This window comes from Mesoplodon densirostris, chromosome X (genome assembly GCF_025265405.1).
Source record: "Mesoplodon densirostris isolate mMesDen1 chromosome X, mMesDen1 primary haplotype, whole genome shotgun sequence".
Taxonomy (NCBI): Eukaryota; Metazoa; Chordata; class Mammalia; order Artiodactyla; family Ziphiidae; genus Mesoplodon; species Mesoplodon densirostris.
Window position 1 is genome coordinate 76,996,739 of NC_082681.1, and position 20,451 is coordinate 77,017,189.

At 37.7% G+C, this 20,451-nt stretch overlaps 1 protein-coding gene across 3 annotated transcripts in view; it reads left to right on the forward strand.

Annotated features, from left to right (window-relative positions):
* PHKA1 (phosphorylase kinase regulatory subunit alpha 1) overlaps positions 1-20,451 on the forward strand; it is a 131,974-nt gene that overhangs the window by 95,974 nt on the left and 15,549 nt on the right. For all 3 annotated transcript variants that reach the window (XM_060086309.1, XM_060086310.1, XM_060086311.1), the window contains 9 exons: positions 614-692; positions 2,885-3,051; positions 5,311-5,487; positions 7,074-7,165; positions 7,524-7,663; positions 16,662-16,818; positions 17,534-17,613; positions 18,819-18,897; positions 19,038-19,167. In XM_060086309.1, the coding sequence (XP_059942292.1) occupies positions 614-692; positions 2,885-3,051; positions 5,311-5,487; positions 7,074-7,165; positions 7,524-7,663; positions 16,662-16,818; positions 17,534-17,613; positions 18,819-18,897; positions 19,038-19,167 (1,101 nt within the window). The remainder of the gene's footprint in view (positions 1-613; positions 693-2,884; positions 3,052-5,310; positions 5,488-7,073; positions 7,166-7,523; positions 7,664-16,661; positions 16,819-17,533; positions 17,614-18,818; positions 18,898-19,037; positions 19,168-20,451) is intronic.

The following is a 20,451-nucleotide window of genomic DNA, read 5'->3' on the forward strand; positions in this document are numbered from 1 at the left end:
CTACTTGTAAGAATTTATCCTAAGGAAATAATAGAAAAATTGCATCACAGTGTTGCTTATAATACAACAGTCTAAATATCTGTTATGGAATCATTTTTAGCTTTTGCAAAGAATTAGTTAGAAAAAGTGGATCACAAAAGAGTATGTGTAGTATGATCCCCTTCACATAAAGTTGGATAATTGTTAGCCTTCTAAATATTTTTTATGCCTACCCACATACACACATGTAAACCAAAGCTCATTGGATGAGATCATGTATAAAATGTTCAGCACAGTACTTGGCACATAACATTCAGCAGATGGTTGCTGTTGTTATTATTGTCAGCATTCAGTAATCATTCTGTGTTCTGCAATCAAGCAATGTGCTAAGTACTTACAATAAATAAGCTACTGTCTGTGAGGAACTCTCCACTCTTGGTCATCATCCCTTACCATTTCCCATTCTGCACAGCGTCATTGGCTCTCAGATGAAGTGTTGAAATACAGGGTGGTCAACGAGGACTGTCTCATTTGTACCATCACCACCAGAAAATTGGTTTAAAATAATTGAAAGATTCCCCTTATTTCAAAGTTAAAACCACAAAGATTGTTTTAAAATTCTCTTCATTTTAAGATGAAGATGGAACCAGCTTGAATTCAAGTATCCTGGCAGCACTCCGAAAAATGCAGGATGGCTATTTTGGTGGGGCAAGGTAAGTGACCTCTATCCACTCAGTAGTGAAATGAAGTGAAATTTGGATGCTGGGTATAGTAATGGTAGATTTGTGATGCCTTTCTCTGTATCTTTAGCAACATATACCCATCCTATTCCAGGAGCTGGTGTTTGATAGATTGAATCAAGGAATTTAATGTTAAAGAGAAGGGTTGGAATTTTTTCCCACCCTGTTCTTTGCCTACACCCCATAAATTCAGTGGATCAGGAAACTTACCCTGGAAGGAAGGAAGAATGGAAGGGAGGGAGGGAAGGAGGGAGGAAAGGAGGTTACTGGACTATTCAATTCTCACTGCTTTTCTTTTTTCCCTAAGTTTTTATTTTGAAAAATTTTAAGTAGACACAAATATGCAAGAATCTTATTGAATACCATATACCCTCCCTCAAGACTCACCTGTTGTTAACATCTGTACCACTTGTGTGTTCTCTCTCTCCCCCCTTCCTTCCTCTCCTCCCTCCCTTCCTCTCTTGTTCCCTACCCTTCTCCCTCTCTCACACATACGTATGTGCACATGCACACATGCACACACACACACACAGGCACACACACTTTTTTCGCTAAAGTGTGTGAGAGTTAGTCAGAGATATCATGACTCTTCAACCCTAAATACTTCAGTTTCTGTCTTCTGAGAAAGAGGGCATTCTCATACATGACTACAATATAATCAGCACACTCAGAAAAGTTAATATTGATATGATACTATTATCTAATACAGAGTCCATATTCAAAATTACCCAGTTGTCTCAATAATGTTTTCCCATAGCTTTTTTCCCACTCCAGCTCCAATGAAAGATCACTCGTTGGCTTTTAGTTATTATATCTCCTTGATATCTTTTAATCTAGAGCAATTCCCCAGCCGTTTGTTAATATTTCATTACAATTTTCATTACAATTTTAAAGAAAGAAGGTCAGTTATTTTGCAGAATGTCTCTCAGTTTGTTTAAAATGTTATCTTCTGAGTCACTTTCCCCTGTCTGAGTTTACTCATTGGTGACCTCACAATGGACATGTCTATTGCTTGCCAGCCCTTCCATGGGGAGAGCACTTCTCTCCATATTCTTCATAATCCTCCATTTGTGTCTAGATTCCATTATCCTTTCTCCAACAGTCTTTGACCAAATGGCTTTAGCTTCCATGGATCAATCAGTTATTACTAAATGGGGTTGTAAAATCATGATTCTGTGTTTCTATCATTCTTTGTACATGTATTAGTTGGAATCCTGTTAAAAAAAAAGAAGCTCTCCCTTACCCCCTTTAATTTTGTAGTTTTATTGCCAGCATAGAGTCATAGATTCTTATTTTATTTTTATGTCATGCTTCATTCCATTGTCTATTTCAGTGTACATATTATTCAAGATCTGGCATGGACATATATACACTACCAAACGTAAAATAGATAGCTAGTGGGAAGCAGCCGCATAGCACAGGGAGATCAGCTCAGTGCTTTGTGACCACCTAGAGGGGTGGGATAGGGAGAGTGGGAGGGAGGGAGACACAAGAGGGAAGAGATATGGGAACATATGTATATGTATAACTGATTCACTTTATTATAAAGCAGAAACTAACACACCGTTGTAAAGCAATTATATTCCAATAAAGATGTAAAAAAAAAAAATCTGGCCATTGGGAGCCCCCTCAAACTGACTTCTTTATCAAATCAGTACTATTGACTTTCCCTTTGGGTTTGGTTTTGCAATTGGCTTTATAAGTAGGGGGAGATATGGCTTACAATCTACTATAATTCTTTAAATTGTCAGATACCGTTTTTTTCTTTACAAAATGGTCTTTTTGAGTATTTTTTGAAATGATACGACAGATTTGTGGTGATTTATCTTCATTCTGTCCTAGCTTCTCTTGCAGCCAATGGAAGTTTTTGCCAGATATTTGGCATAGTTAGCAATGTAGTATGTGGCAATGAAAGAGATCAAAACTGATCTGCTGGTGGATTGTGAACCCATAATTGTAGTCTTTATTAACATAGTACCCTAACCTATACTACACTATGTCTAGGAGTGGTGTAAATTTTCACTTTTACAAAATTTGTACTAATGTATAAACGTTAGTAATCCCCCAACAGAACATTCTAGGTATCCTTTTTATCGCTAAACTGTGTTGTTTTGAAAATGATTTCCTCTGATTTTCTGTTTTCTATTTACCCTCTTAATTGTCAGGATTCAAACAGGTAAACTGTCAGAGTTTTTGACAACATCTTGCTGCACACATTTGAGCTTTATGGAACCTGGACCCGAGGGTAAATTGTATGGTGAAGATTATGATGACTATGATAATGAGCTGGAATCTGGTGACTGGATGAATGGCTATGGTTCAACCAGTAATGGTAAGGAGGCTTCATAAATGCACTGGCCTTGCTGGACAAGAATACAAAGTATTGTTGAGCATCCTCCTTAATATTTCTCCTGCCAGCAGTCTCACTCCTATTTAATACACCTAGATTTCTGCTTTTGTTTGGCTTCACTTTTCATTCTTCTACTTACCTTTGGTTTCTGGTCTAATATCCCTGTGGTGATTCTGGAGTATAGAGTTGGACTATCCCTTACTAAGGTTAGGGGAGATTTCTCTCCCAGGTACATAAAATGACTGGTACTTTAAAACTGGGAGGAAGCAATGTTGAGTGAGAGATATTTGATCAAGTATGTAGTAGGAAAACTAGACATTTACGTACTGCTTTTTGACATTAAAAAGCATAAAAAGTATAAAATTCCATCAGAGTTCTTTTATATAGAATATTATATAATCTATAATTTTATATTCTAGTACATTCTATATATTCTAATTTTATATAGTTCTTTTATATAGAATATTATAGGGGTACATCAGAATCTCTGGGGAGGTCTGCGTAGTTTGAAAAAGCCGATTTGGTACGCCTATTGCTTTCATGTTACAACTAGACAAATAACGCAGAACAAAATCTAATTGGTTTCTACGAATACAAAGATGATATAGTGAGAAAGCATCGTGGGGGCCTGAGAAAAACCCTAAAGTGTTAAAATGCTGACCTAGGCAAGGCAAACATTACATTATTTGAATCCCACAGAGAGAAGGGCCAGTGGGAGTGAATTGTTGTTCTAGTTATGTAAAACATGGTTTGTCTGCTTTCACTGTCTGGTTTTCTGACTGTTAGCCTATATCTTAAGGCAGCCAATTTCTTTATCTTAAGAGTGGTGTGTTGGAGAGAAGAAAAATAAATAAATTAGCTTTCCTCAGTGAGCTAGCAAGCATAATCTCATATACAATAAACCAAAACACTAGCAGTCAGAAGGACTGTTTTCTCATTTGGGCTCAGCATTTACTCACCTAAGTACCATTTAATTCACTCTGTTTTTATAAGATCTAAAATAGTGTGAATTTCTTTGTTTGATGAGTACATTAAATACAAGGTTATTTCCTGTTATCAGTAATACCCAAAGTCATGATATATATCTTGGCATAAGCTGAAATATTTTGAAAACCAAATAAGACTGATCATATATTGAGGTTGTTTGCTATTGCATAGGTAGTTGTGATTTACATCTGTAGCACTCATTCTCTTAGACTGCTTTCTTAAATATACCTCTTTAATGATATGTTTTTACTAAGCTTGATATTATGCATTCTGAGTCACTTTCCCCTGTCTGGGTTTACTCATTGGTGGCCTCACAATGGGCGTGTCTGTTGCTTGCCAGCTCTTCCATGGGGAGAGCGTTTCTCTCCATATTGTTCATAATCCTCTACTCAAGTGTCTAGATTGTATTCAAGGTTATAATATTTGTCATTAAGATGTCACTGAGTATGAGGTCCACTCCTGCAGCTCTGCTAGTTCCCATTAGTCACATCAGAGAGCAGAAAGACATCTGGAGAGCTCCCCAGAGGTAATCAAAATCCAGATGCTACATGACTGACGTAGCAAACTTCAGTATTGATCCAAACATTGGGCTTTTCCAACTATAAATGTTGCAGGTGTTCATGTAAAATCTGAAATGTTAAGCAGCCACAAGATATATGTGTTTTTTTTTTTTGTTTCCATTATCCGTAGTCAGAGATAATGTTATAGAAGGTGTTGTGGGGGAGGAAGAGACCAAGAGGATAAGGACTGTATCTGTCTTCTTCAGCACTGAAACCTCAGCACCTAGTACACCACCTGGTCCATAGTGGGCAATAAATGTTTGGTGAATAAATGAAGGGGGTAACAAAAAAGACCAACGTGTGGTCAGTAGTCCTTTTGACACCAGTGCCACATGGAGCTTGTTTTTTCTTTAGCAATTGTAGCTGCCATTTGTGGAATCTGTCTGTTTTCAGCTAGGCTCAACGTTTAGGAGAAGATTCTTGCCCTTCCCCACAAGCCTCCTCATACCAGTGAGACTCAAAGGGCCCTATTCTACTCCTCCACCACAACTGCCACCACCACTACCATCACACACACACACATAGATTATGAAATGCTCCACCTGGCCTGTAATAAGCTCATACTACTTTCAGGGAACCTAATATTGTCTCAACAATATTAGTCATTCTGTTTGGTGGGGTGGATTGTGAAGTAACTAAAATGTTTATTTTGTTTATTTTTTTTCTCTCCCCCCTCCCCCCACTAACCTTGCAGCTCGCTGTGGTGATGAAGTTGCTCGTTATTTAGATCACCTTTTGGTGCACACTGCTCCCCATCCTAAAGTAGCCCTTACCTCACAGAAGAGAGGGCTAAATCGGTTCCGAGCTGCTGTGCAGGCAACCTGCGACTTAATGTCCTTGATGACCAAGGCCAAGGAGCTGCATGTACAGAGTGAGTAATGCCATGACTCACTGGAGTCAGGAACAGGATGACATGAAGCCCAGGATGGGGGTGGGGTGTTTATTACAGTGTAGGCAGGAACTTTGTTTTGTTCACTGCTTTATCCTAGCATCTCAGACAGCACCTAGAACATATTAGATGCTCAAATATTTGTAAAATTAATGAATTTTTACAATTAAAAATGGGTAATTAATGGGTATAGTTTTGCTATAGATAGTGCTGTGTAGTCTGGTTTAACCAGCTACATAGCAAGAAGAGACAGAACAAGAGACATGGAGCATATTCAGTTTTAACATCAAAGTATTATAATGTGGAAAGGATTTTTTTCTTCCTTTGGAAAAGTTACTAATTTGGAAGTAATTTTATTTAAAGAGAAAGCATTGCAGACTATTACAAGATAACCTTGTAATGGAAAGGGAGATATTCTCCCTTAAGTAAGCTAAATCTGGTTCCTTAGGCCAGCTGTAACTTATACAGTCAGTTGTTCCAGCAGTGTAGAGCTGTATTTGTCAACTACAGTATCATTCTTCAACAGCTTTACCATTCTTCTCCCCAAGACTGCTATCCTCCCTCAGTAGTATTCACAGTGGAGGATGTCTTCTACCGCACATTGCCAGGAGTAGTCATGGTTCCTAAGAGTGTTCAGGACCTGTATGATAGCTGCATATGAAGGGACAGAAGGGCTCCTTGGCCACACCTAGAGGACCTAAATGTTAATATTTCACAGATGATGAGAATGATTGAGATGCATGATCTTACTGTCTAAAATTTTATTGACCATTACTAACCAAAGATATTAAACATGATCATTGGGGAATCATTTAACAGTTAGAAAAGGGAAAAGCTTAGCATACATAGCCTTTGCATATGCTTCCTTGACAAAGGGCTTATGCAAAGACATCAGCTTTATTAAGTTATACTTCTTGATTGTGAATCGGGAAACTTGAGCTTAATTCCCAGCTCTGCTACTTACTTGCTTGAACAGTTATCTGAGCTCTGTATCTCTCTTTCTGTATCTGTAAAATGGCAAAAATGACAAGAGAGTCTCTCCTTAGAGGTTACGGTAAGTGCTTCAACAATGAACTGTAAGTAAAAATCTTAGGAATATCCCAAAGTTTGTCAGCCACTACATTTTTTGATTCCCTAGATAGGATCATCCGTTTATCTGTTCTCAAGCAATTCCAACTGCTAGCAGCCAGATAGTCTTCTGGGAGAGTCCAGAAAATATAAAATGTAACTGGGTTCTTTCTGTTATATGTGGTATTCTATTAAAGTATCAGTGATAGCACCATTGTGGTATTGATTACGTTCGTAGAATTTAATATCTTATATGTCCAGGTGATGCTATAATTCTAGATATTCCATTCAAAATATGTTTATTGATTGATTGGTTGAATATCCTTTGATTTATCTGACCTTCATATTTCTTTTCTTTGCTATTACCAAGAAAGGGTAAACTTCTCATTCTTGTTCTATAAGGAACCAACCCATATGTAACTTCATTGTTGAGGTCAACTGTGCATTTTTATTAATCTCTTAATTATCTAAGCTTTTCCATAAATATCAACCTCTTGCAGATGTACACATGTATCTTCCTACAAAGATATTTCAGGCTTCCCGGCCTTCACTCAACTTACTTGACTTACTTCATGCACCACAAGAGGACCAGGTAAATTTGCACAGGAGGTATTTCTATCAGCTTTTCGCAAAACTGCCATTCTTACAGAAAATAATAGAACTAGCCATTATGGTTTCTACTAGTAACTGGTGGTAGGCAAAATGCCACCATTGTGAAGATATATGTCCTTTTTAGTTCACTTTTTAAATGGGCAAGTTTTTCTAGTCAGGCTTAAGAAAACTAGATTGCTGTATCATACATTCTGAAGGTGTCATTGTTTTTGCTTCACTTTTTCTCAAAATTTAGGAAGCTCTTATGGAAAAGGTTTAGAAAGTGAAAAGATCAACACTCTAGGGCATTATTTAAGGTGAGCACTTGTGGATTTTTTTTGTCTTTTCTCAAACTAAAGGTTCCCTCTGTTCGTGTAGAAATAAATCTTCCTAGAGACCCGTCTGGGGAAGTGGACTTCAAAGCACTGGTTTTACAGTTGAAGGAGACCTCCAGCTTACAGGAGCAAGCTGATATCCTCTACATGCTATATACTATGAAGTAAGTGATGGATATTATCAATCTACTTTCATGATCATATAGAAAAGGAAGTATAGCATAGTAAATATAGCACTGCTCTGGAGTCTCACTGATGTGGATTTGAATAGTTTTGCAACCTACCCACTGTGTAACTTTAAAGTCTCAGTTGTCCTCATTTATAAAATTTGGATTATACCTACCTCATAGAATTGTTTTAAAGATTAAAACAAGATAAAATATCTGCAGTCTCTAATACAATGCCTGGTACATAGTAAGTGACTAATAACGTAAGCATTATTATCATTATTATGGTTATTTTAAGCCTCCATTATTTGATAAAATCTATAGATAAATAAATTTTTAACTCAAAAGAAGTAAGAATATGGAGGCTTACAGGAAAAGAAAGTAGCATTAGTGAGTGTTTGCTATGTGTCAGGCACCCTCTGCTAGGTACATTTTCTCTAGGTACCTTGAACTCCTCTCTCCTGTCCCCCAAATTCCCCCACAAAATTACCTGTTCTTCCTCACTTATTCATGTTGTCAGCACCCTGAAGAGGCAGGATGGACCCCCGCCCTCCCCTAATTTGTTTTGGATGTCAAGACTGATGATGCCACACACATACCAGAAGGGTGTGGGTCCTTAAAAAGCAGGGAAAGAGGCTGGATTTGGAATTTTATTATGATTAGGAGGTGAGGCTGGGATGAGGGTTCATTCTCAACGGCACCAAAGAGGGAACACTCAGACTTTTTTATCAACTTGACCAGGAGTTGGCTGGAAAGGAAAGGGGAATGGTAGGACTTGAAAGTAGTCAGCAGTCAAATATCAAAAATGGAGTCTATTCTATGAAATTCTCCATCTCTGTTGTTGGAATCAACACCTACCTAATCATCAAGCCTTCTCCCTATATCCAGTTAATCACCAAGTCTGTCCAGTTTTACCTCTAAATATTTATCTTCTGCATCTCTAATATTGCTGCCTTCATTCAGGCCTATGTCTCTCCCTAGGACTATTGCTACAGTTTCCTAACAAATCTTTCTACTTCAGTCTAGTTTTCCTCAAATGCACGCTCAACAGAGGAGGGAGAGTAACTTTGATGATATTGCCGAAATGCCCAGGCTTACACAAAAGTAGAGAGAATAGGGCCTCCCTGGTGGCGCAAGTGGTTGAGAGTCCGCCTGCCGATGCAGGGGATACGGGTTCGTGCCCCAGTCTGGGAGGATCCCATATGCCGCGGAGCGGCTGGGCCCGTGAGCCATGGCCGCTGAGCCTGCGCGTCCGGAGCCTGTGCTCCGCAACGGGGGAGGCCACAACAGTGAGAGGCCCGCATACCGCAAAAAAAAAAAAAAAAAAAAAAAAAGTAGAGAGAATAGTGTGATGAACACTTTTGGACCCATCTCCCAGCCTGAACAACTAAAAACTCATGGTTAATCTTGTCACATCTATATTCTCATTCTCTCTTCCTCCTGTATTATTTTGAAGAGGATACACCAAACATTTTATCATTTTATTCCTAAATATTTCAGTATTATTTCTAAACGACTAAAACCTAACCACAATGGGACTTATGGTTCTGGACAAGGTAGAGTAAATGCATTTCTCTCTGTTCCTCCTGCTAGGTACAGGAGGACATTATTTATAAAACAAACATAACAAGATGTTGAAAGGTGGAGAGAAGGCGGCAGACTGGCTAAGGACCTCATGATTCGAGGACTGAGAGGGTGCTGACGTCCTCCGGTTTTCTTTGTTGCCTCACTGGGTGCTGGAGAAGCCAGCAGCCTGAAAAGGCCAGTCAGTGGGCACAGACAACAAAAGCCCTAAGGAAAACCCATTCTTCCCAGACAAAGGGCTAGGGAAGAGGCACTCTAGCAACACAGACAACTTTTAAACAATAGCCACTCTATTCCAGCCAAGCACCAGAGAAAAGTCTGCGGTGCTACCCCTGTCAACAAAGGCTGAGTGGAAAGCCCAGACTTCTGCTCTCACCAAGGCAGGCACTGCTCCACCTTTCTCACTGCCAGGGGAGTGTCAAAGAAGGCTAGGTAGGGATCTGGGACTTTCATCCCCTCTAGGTGGTAATGAAGTCCCCTTGGCCTGACTCCAGAGCCTATGCCATTTCCATCCGATTATGGTGTTTAATGAGTAAGTAAAAAAGGAAGCTGAAAAGCCCGCCAGCACTAAAGTCAAAGTTTTACACATCCAATTTTATTTAAGATAGCCCAAACATATTTTAAGCCATTTAGGGCCTGCCTGCTTTGCATCCTCCTCAAAACTCAACCTGCATCTGCTAGCAAGAGATAAGCCCTGGGCCATGAGTGTCCCAAACCATTGCTGCCATTCAGAGCTTTCTACCCTAGAGCCTCCCCACAGTGCTACTGAGGGACTACACCTAGACCTGTAACCCCCCTCCTCCCCTCTTCCCTGGGAGTTCCCTTGCCCTCCTCCTGTTATGGATGGTAGAACTTGTGCCTTATATAAGCCTCCTGACAGTCTGATGCTGTGAGGGACTTCGCCTCTCATACAACCCTGTCCAAGTGCCAACTGTTAAAGCTTGTTATGTGCTACTACCAAGAAAAAGACATGGGTTTTATTACTCCGATACCTTTATTCCTTTCCTTTTTCCTTTAGGATAAGGCTGTCTGTTCAAAAAGTATCAGTTGAATACTTATGTGCCAGGCACAATGCTAAATGCAGAGTAATGATAGAGAAGGTGAGAAGAGATAAGGGTTAAGGGCAGAATGACTAATGACTGTAGCTTGAATGAAAACTGAAGATTCAGCAGGGTCATTGGGATAGGCAAGCAAAGGCTTGAAACACTCATGCTTTCCTACCAATTCAGACGGTCCATGGTTGACTGCCAACTCTTCCACTCCTAACGCATGAGTTTTCTTCATCTAATCCTGTACATACTAACTTCACCATAACATCTGATCAAAACCTATAATCTCACTAGAACTAGTTACTCTAGTATCAAACCACTTGAGTAGATTGTTTGATATGCTGCATGGTTTTTAATACACTTGGAATTCTGCCCAATATCCCTTGTGGATTTGACTAGAAACTGGGAGGTGGGGTTTCCTATGTCTATTGACTAGTATTCTTTCTGTGAGTTGTCTGTTCATAACCACTGTTTGCTCTCCATTGGGTTATTTATATTTTTCTTATAGTAGTAGTATATATTACTATTTTGTTTGTTATATTTGTTGCAGATATTTTGTCCAAGGAATTTGTGTTTTAACTTTGTTCATATGCTTTTCTCTAAGCAAAAGTTTCATTTTTTAAAAAAATATTTATTTATTTACTTATTTGGCTGCACCGGGTCTTAGTTGCGGCACGCAACATCTTCGTTGTGGAATGGGGGATTATTAGTTGTGGTATGTGGGATCTTTAGTTGCAGCATGTGGTGTCTAGTTCCCTGACCAGGGATCGAACCCTGGCCCACTGCATTGGGAGCGTGGAGTCTTAACCGCTGGACCACCAGGGAAGTCCCAAAAGTTTTGTTTTATATAGTCTTTTCTTTTTTGGCTTCTGAGTTTCTTATCATGCATGGGGAGAACCTTCTCCCCTCCCAGAATTTAAAAATATTTTAAATACCTTTAAGAATTTTAAAAAATTTAAGTCCTTAATCTACTCAGAATTCATTTTTATATGTCTTCTTACTCAACATATGTCTAAAGTCAAATTCAGTCTTTACCAGAAACCTACTACTGCCTAACACTTTTCATGGTATTATTATTCTTTCAGTCACCCAGACTTGAAATTGTGTCAACATCTTCAAGTCCTTCTCGTCCCCTGCCTCCCCCTACCACATCACCACCACTGCTGTTGGGAATCAGTGACCAAACCTATCTCCTCTATAATCTAACTTTCGACCTTTATCTACCATTCCTCCCCCATGACAATGTGAATACTGCTACCAAAACAGCCTGCTACTTATCACATCCAAAACAAAGCCTGTACATGACCACCTTCAGACCTTGGTTCATGTTTTTTCCTCTGTCTGGACTACTCTCCCTTTACCACATCCCATCTCTCCTCGTTTGAATTCTAGCTATCCACCAGGGCCTGGATCATCTGTCACCTCCATGAAACTTTCTCTGATCCCTAGGAATAAAAAGGATCTTCCCTGATTATGAGATCTCATAACATTTATTCTCATATTATTTATTTTTATTTTGACCATTTCAGACTTAGAGAAAAGTTGTAAGGATAGTACAAAAAAAAAGTTCTGAGAAAACCTTAATTCAAAAAATAATGTACCACAATGTTCATTGCAGCTCTATTTACAATAACCAGGACATGGAAGCAACCTAAGTGTCTATCAACAGATAAATGGGTAAAGAAGACGTGGCACATATATACAATGGAATATTAGCCATAAAAAGAAACAAAACTGAGTTATTTGTAGTGAGGTGGATGGACCTAGATTCTGTCATACAGAGTGAAGTAAGTCAGAAAGAGAAAAACAAATACCGTATACTAACACATACATATGGAGTCTAAAAAAAAGAAAAAAAAATGGTCATGAAGAGCCTAGGGGCAGGATGGGAATAAAGACACAGACCTACTGGAGGATGGACTTGAGGATATGGGGAGGGGGAAGGGTAAGCTGTGACAAAGTGAGAGAGTGGCATGGACATATATACACTACCAAACTTAAAATAGATAGCTAGTGGGAAGCAGCCACATAGCACAGGGAGATCAGCTCGGTGCTTTGTGACCACCTAGAGGGGTGGGATAGGGAGGGTGATGCAAGAGGGAAGAGATATCAGCACATATGTACATGTATAACTGATTCACTTTGTTATAAAGCAGAAACTAACACACCATTGTAAAGCAATTATACTCCAATAATGATGTTTAAAAAAATAATAAAATTAAATTAAAAATTTAAAAAAAGAAAAAAGTTCTGGATATCCTTCACCCAGATCCCACAGATATTCACACTGAGCTTTAATATCTCTCTCTCTCTCCCCCCTCCCTGCCTCCCTCCCTCCCTGTCTCCTTCTTCATCATCATCTCATCATCACCATCACCACACACACATTTTTTTTCTGAACCATTTGACAGTATGTGGCAAACATGATCCCCTTCTACCCCCAGATACTTCAGTGTGTATTCACTAAAGATTAGGAATTCTCTTATATAAGCACAGTATAATTGCCAAAATCAGAAAATTGATGTCAATATAATACTGTTATCTAATCTACAGACCTTATCGAGATTTGTTGGTTGTCCCAATAATGTCTTTATAGCAAAAGAAAATCTAAATGATGCATTTCATTTAGTTCTTATGGGTCCCTCATCTCCTTTAATCTGGAACAGTTCCTAAGTCTTTATTTTTAATGTTATTGACATTTTTGAAGGATACAGACCAGTTGTTTTGTAGAATATCCCTAAATTTTGGTTTATCTGATGTTGCCTCATAATTAAATTCAGGTTATGCATTTTGGGCAAGAATACTACTGAAGTGATGCTGAGTTCTTCTCAGTGTATCCTATCAGGAGGCACATAGTATTGATGAGTCCCATTTCTGGTAACTTTGACCACTTGGTTAAGGTAGTATCTTCCACGTTCCTCTGCTGTAAAGTTACTATGTTATACTTCAAAATTAAAATGTATCTTGTAGAGATGTACTTTGAGACTGTGAAAATATCCTCTTACTCTTCAGACTTTCATTCACTGTTTCTTGAATCCATTGATTCGTACAGTATAGTGTAGTATAGATTTAGTTTTATTATATTAAACATTTATATTATATATAATTTAATATATTGAATAGATAACACATTATCATGGCTCAAACATTTTAAAGTACAAAAGGATACAGTGAAGGGGTAAAAAGTCTTTCTCCCACCTCTGTTCCCCAGATACCTGGTTCCCCTCCTCATAGGCAGTCAATGCTATTGATTTTGTGTATCCATCCAGGGACATTTTATGCATATATAGGTATATACAGATATATATGTGTTTACTTTTATACCTGTTTACCCAAATGGTAGATTGAACACCTTTTCTTAAATTTAAAAGCCATTGGTACTTATTTTGCCAGATGTTCTTTTGTTGTTTTTTATTTTCTTATCTATTTGTTGGAATTCTTTTTTTTTAACCTCTTAATCTCCCTCACCTATTTCTCTCCTCCCCCCACTCCCCTCTCCTCTGGCAACCATGTTTGTTCTCTGTGTCTCTGATACTATTTCTGCTTTGTTATGTTTGTTCATCTGTTTTGTTTTTTAGATTCTCTATATAAGTGAAGTCATACGATATTTATCTTTCTCTGTCTGACTCATTTCACTTAACATAATATCCTCTAGGTCCACCATCCATGTTATTGAAAATGGCAAGATTTCATTCCTTTTTATTGCAGAGTAATATTCCATTGTGTGTGTATGTATGTGTGTATATGTATATGTGTATGTGTGTATGTGTGTGTGTGTATATATATATGTATATATATCACATCTTTATCCATTCATATTAATGGGCATTTAGTTGCTTCCATATCTTGGCTATCATAAATAATGCTGCAGTGAACAGAGCTGTGCATATATCTTTTCAAATTAGTGTTTTCGTTTTCTTCAGATAGATACCCAGAAGTGGAATTGCTGGATCATATGGTAGTTCTATTTTTAAGGGCTTTGTTTTTGCCTTTTTTGAAAATTTTATTGAAGTATAGTTGATTTACAGTGTCATGTTAGTTCAGGTGTACAGCACAGTGATTCAGTTATATATATATATATATATATATATATATATATATTCTTTTTCAGGTTCTTTTCCCTTATAGGTTAGTACAAAATATTGAGTATAGTTCCCTGTGCTATATAGTAGGTCCTTGTTGGTATTTCTAAGTTTTTGAGGAATCTCCATACTGTTTTCCATAGTGACTGCACCAATTTACATTCCCACCAATAGTGCATGAGGGTTCCTTTTTCTTCACATCCTCACAAACACTTGGTATTTCTTATCTTTTTGATGATGGCCATTCTGACAGGTGTGAGGTGATATCTCATTGTGGTTTTGATTTGCATATCCTTGATGATTAGTGATATTGAGTATCTTTTCATGTGCCTATTAGCCATTTGTATGTCTTCTCTGGAAAAATGTCTATTCAGATTCTCTGACCATTTTCAATCAGATTGTTTATTTTTTTTTGATGTGAATTGTATGAGTTGTCTATTTTGGATATTAACCCTTCATTGGATATATCATTTGCAATTGTCTTATCCTATTCAGTAGGCAGCCTTTTTGTTTTGTTGACAGTTTCCTTCTCTGTGCAAAAACTTTTAGTTTGAGGTAGTCTCCTTTGCTTATTTTTGCTTTTGTTTCCCCACACCTGAGGAGACATATCCAAAAACATATTGCTAAGACCAGTGTCAAAGAGTATACTGTCTATGTTTTCTTCTAGAATTGTTATAGTTTCAGGTCTTACATTTAAGTCTTTAATCCATTTTGACTGTGTTTTTATATATGGTGTGGGAAAGTAGTCCAGTTTGATTCTTTTGCATGTAGCTGTCCAGTTTTCCCAGCATTGTTTATTGAAGAGACTGTCTTTTCCCCATTGTATATTCTTGTCTCCTTTGTTGAACATTAATTAAACATATAATTGTGGGTTCATTTCTGAGCTCTCTATTCTGTTCCATTGGACTGTGTGTCTGCTTTTGTGCTGGTTCCATACTGCTTTGAAGACTGCAGCTTTATAGCATAGTCTGAAGACAGGGAGCATGATTCCTCCAGCCTTTTCTTCTTTCTCAAAATTGTTTTGGCTATTCAGTGTCTTTTGTGTTTCCATACAAATTTTAGAATGATTTGTTCTAGTTCTGTGAAAAATGCCATTGGTATTTTGATAGGGATCGCATTGAATCTGTAGATTGTCTTGGGTGGTATGGTCACCTTAGCAATGTTAATTCTTCCAATCCATGAGCACAGTATGTCTTTTCATTTGCTTATGTCACCTTCAATTTCTTTTATCAATGTCTTATAGTTTTCTGAGTACAGGTCTTTTACCTCCTTAGATTTATTCCTAGGTATTTTATTCTTTTTGATTTGATATTAAATGAGATTGTTCTTAATTTCTCTTTCTGATAGTTTATTGTCAGTGTATAGAAATGCAGCAAATTTCTGTATATTAATTTTGTATCCTGGGATTTTTCTGAATTCATTGATGAGTTCTAGTAGTTTTTTGGTAGAATTCTTTATACATTAGGAAAATTGGCCTATGAATTGCAAATATTTTTCTCAGTTTGTAATTTGTCCTATGACTTTGCTTATAGTGCTTTTTGCAATAAGAGTTTTGTATATTTATATATAAATGTATAGATCTTTCTTTTATGGCTTTTGGTGTATAGTTCACAGTTTAAAAGTCCTTGACTCTGAAATTATAAAATAGTTCTCCCATATCTCTTTTAGTACTTTAACATTTAAATTTGATACATTTGGAATTTTGGTGTACAGTGTGAGGCATGGATTCAGTGTTTTTTCCAGATGGCTACTTGATTGTCTTAACATCATTTAATAAATAATCTACCTTTTATCATCTATTAAATTCCCAATTTCATAGCACTTCATATATCTTTTATGGTACTTCACAGTTGACTTGTGTTACAGGAACTTTTACGACAATAATGTATATGATGTGTGTGTGTGTGTGTGTGTGTATCTTTTAAAAATAAGCACACATTCTTCTTACTTCTTCATTAGTTCCCTAAGTGTAGCATACTTTCTGAACTTTCAGTAGCTAAATTAAGCCTTTGACACTAATTTCAGCTACTTTGAAGCCCATTAAGAGGGTAAAGGAATACATTTTGTCAAAACACAACTGAAACTAAGACTTATTCTTGTCTAGGTATTCGGCTTTCAGTACTGACTTAAAAATACTTTTACGAGAATTTGTAGTAAATAACATTCATTTCCTAATGAGAGAGACCTATCAAAAACAGGCATATTCACTGTGACACAAACAAAATATTGTTGCCTGTAGCTTTATTTATAATTAATGTAGACCTGCCTTTAACATTCCAGAGGACCTGACTGGGACACTGGATTGTATGATGAAGGGAGTGCAACAGTCAGAGAGCTGCTTACTGAGCTCTATAGCAAAGTTGGAGAAATTCGTCACTGGGGCCTGATCCGATACATCTCTGGAATCTTAAGGAAGAAGGTGGAAACACTCGATGAGGTACTATAAATTCTTCTTGAATTTATACCAAATCTAAATGGAGGTGCTTTTTAAAAATTGGTTTCTGCAGTTGTTTTTTTTTTTTTTTTTTTTTTTTTTTTTTTTTTTTTTTTTGCGGTACGCGGGCCTCTCACTGTTGCGGCCTCTCCCGTTGCGGAGCACAGGCTCCAGATGCGCAGGCTCAGCCGCCATGGCTCACGGGCCCAGCCGCTCCGCGGCATGTGGGATCCTCCCGGACCGGGGCACGAACCCGTGTCCCCTGCATCAGCAGGCGGACTCTCAACCACTGCGCCACCAGGGAAGCCCTGCAGTTGTTTTTTAACGCAGTCACCACAGCATCTAACCACTTAAGATGTTGTTTTTCCCACATAACATTTCTGATTATCAGGTAGCTTTTTTTGTTTATGAATGTCAAATATATAATACTGAAGCATATAAACTGTAGACTTATAGAGGTGTTATAAACTATGAGAATTCTAGGTCTTAAGAATGAATGTATACTAGGCTAAAAGTTCCTACCTTTTAGGAGATAAAAATACTTCATTGTTCCTTCCTAGAAATCCCTCTTTTCTGATCTTCATCGCATTTCCTGAGGAAAAGATTGATGTGTCATTAAGTTAAGGGAGAGCAAAGGTTTCTAGGCTGAAAAGAGAAAATTTCATGGAAATGTGAGGTGTTATGGGAAGGATAATACTATTATACTATTTATTCCTAGGTCTGCACAGACCTTCTCTCCCACCAGAAACATTTGACAGTGGGACTCCCTCCAGAACCTCGAGAGAAGACCATCTCTGCGTTAGTATGGTTTCTGTTTGGGTTTGATCAAGCTTCTCTGAGACTTTAAGGAGCTGTGTGGACTGACTGCAATTCTCTTGTCCTAATCTATAAGTGTACGATAATGTCCTACGTGTGTGAGCTTCTATCAGGGACAGTCGACGTGAGAATGTTGGTAGTGATAGGACATGAGTAAATGAAAGAGAAGGCTCACAGGGAGTAGTACTCAAATGTATTTTGCTCTTTTGGGGTTTTTTTGTTCTTTTGTTTTTACTTATTGGCTTTACCAAACGTTTTATTCAGAAAACAAACAAACAGGGCAACTGGAATTAGCCCCCACAAAAAATCAGCTATACTCTAGACTTTGTTCCAGGCCTCTCTCCTTGGCTTATAGATGGCTGTTTTTTCCTTCTGTCTCTTCACATTTCTTCTCTCTCTGTGTGTCTCTGTGTCCAAATTTCTCACTTATAAAAGACACCAGTCGTATTAGATTAGGGCCCACCCAATTACCTCACTTTAGCTTACCTCTGTAAAGACCCCATCTCCAAATAAGGTCACACTCTGAGATAGTAGGGATTAGGATTTCAACATAGGAACTTAGAGGGAACACAGTTCAATCCATAACACCTTACTCCTGGCAAACAGAACCTTTTATTACAAATCAGATCAATTTTGTGGCTACTGTGGGCAATCCAAAAGAAGATGGCATGCCCCATGCCCACAGAGTGCTTAGTATCAACAGGAGAGGCAGAAGTGTAGGAGGGTGTGTGTGTGTGTGTGTGTGTGTGTGTGTAAACTGATGAAACTATAAAAAATCAGTATAACTCTATAAGGTGTGATTGTAAAGTAATAAAATGTCTTCCACAAGGCACAGCTTAGATTTAGTTTATTACTTTTTAGCCATAATAGTTACTCGTCAAATGTTAAGAATTAACCATGAAAGACTGGTCTGGAAGGACATAATAGGGTGAGTTTTAAATACAGTTTGGAAGGAGAAGGGCAATCCAGGCTTAGAGACGGGAGAGCAGAGCTCTCCTGAGTTGATATGGTCCAGAGTGCTTTGGGGAGGCAGTGAACTTTGAAGACTGAAAGAACCAGAATGCTACCAGTAATGATGAGATGTTGAGACACTGACTTGGACTTGGGAGGAGCTTTTTTATTTTCTCAATAAATTTAGCTTTAAGTAGTTGCAGAATTTTGTCTTTCTTCACTGTCCTCTTCCTTAGACCTCTGCCCTATGAAGAACTCACTCAGCTGATAGATGAAGCCAGTGAAGGGGACATGAGCATTTCAGTTCTTACACAGGTGAGCAGAATTATAAAGCCTAATCTGGTGATTGATATTTAAAAGTTTGTTTTCAATTGATCTGGCAATTTCTGAAGACCACAAAATAAGCCTTCTGAGATCTAGGGCATAATTTTTGTCTATATTCATTCCATGCACAGGAAATAATGGTATATCTAGCCATGTATATGCGAACTCAGCCTGGCCTCTTTGCTGAAATGTTTCGACTTCGAATTGGTCTGATCATACAAGTTATGGCAACAGAACTGGCCCACTCGCTTCGATGCTCAGGTATTCAATTAAGTAACTGTTTGAGGCAGAATTCACTTTTAATAGAGTTCTATTGAGTTTTGAATCAGGAGGGAAAGGAAGCTAAAAGATTTTTATCAGTAGCTCAGAAGCTGCATATAGCAGTCTTGTTCCCATGTTAGTCAGTCTCTATACAAGTCAAGGGACTGCTATGACAAATTTATATATTAGTTGTCAGCTTCAAAATTCCACCTCCTAGGGGCTCTGCACTCCCAATTGCATTCCTACTAACTCCTAGAGTGATCCGAGGCATACATCAAACTAAGTGTGATAGACTGGGTTCGATTCTGATTCAGGCATGGCCACTTCTGGCTGTCAGATTGAGTCACCACATCAGTTTGATTATAGTGTCAGTATTCTGTCTAGTCAACATCAGGATCAAATAAAGGAAGGCAATATTTCTATTCATATTTATCTGACAGGACTCTTTTTGATATTAGCTATAGGTATATTTGGCAAGGTAGCAGTTTTAGTTAGAAGAATAGATGGGGCCTTTGGAAGCTGTAGCACAGAATTACGGGAAGACCCCATGGCATGACTATTTTTTCCTTCGGTATTTGATTTCAACAAGAATGGCAAAGTAACAGAGATAGGGATTGAATACAAAGATAAAATCACAGTTGCAAAACTCAATTTTAGCCATTGTTTCAGTTAAATTTCCCCAAAAGGCTTTTAATTGAGCTGTTAGCAAGTAGTTAAATTTATTGGTTTGAATCTAACCTAAATTACATGAGATAATATATATTTAAATAACCCTTTAAAGGAATAAAGCTAATGATTATTTTATACCTACCATATGCCAGACACTGTACTTTTTGCTTTATATTTACATATATTATCTCATTTAATCCTTACAACAACCAACTGGAGAAGGTATTTTTATCTCACTTTTACTGATTGTAAAAGGAATTGAAACTCAACAAACTATTGGATGTAAAATAGGCTCAAGGATGTGTTGTACAACACAGGGAATATAGCCAATATTTTGTAATAACTGTAAATGGAAAGTAACCTTTAAAATTGTATAAAAATTTTAAATTATTTAAATAAAGCTAATGAGCAATTTTTAAAAAATGAAACTCAGAAAGGTTAATGACTTGCCCAAAGTTACATAACTGGTAAATAGTGAAATTTGAGTCCAAGTCTGCCTGATTCCAAATGATCGCCAGTTCAGCACATTGTTATAAGATTACATGCATATATATATATTTTTCTCAAGCTTTGGTAGCAAGTGATGTTTTATGAGAGTCTGATTATTCAGTAATA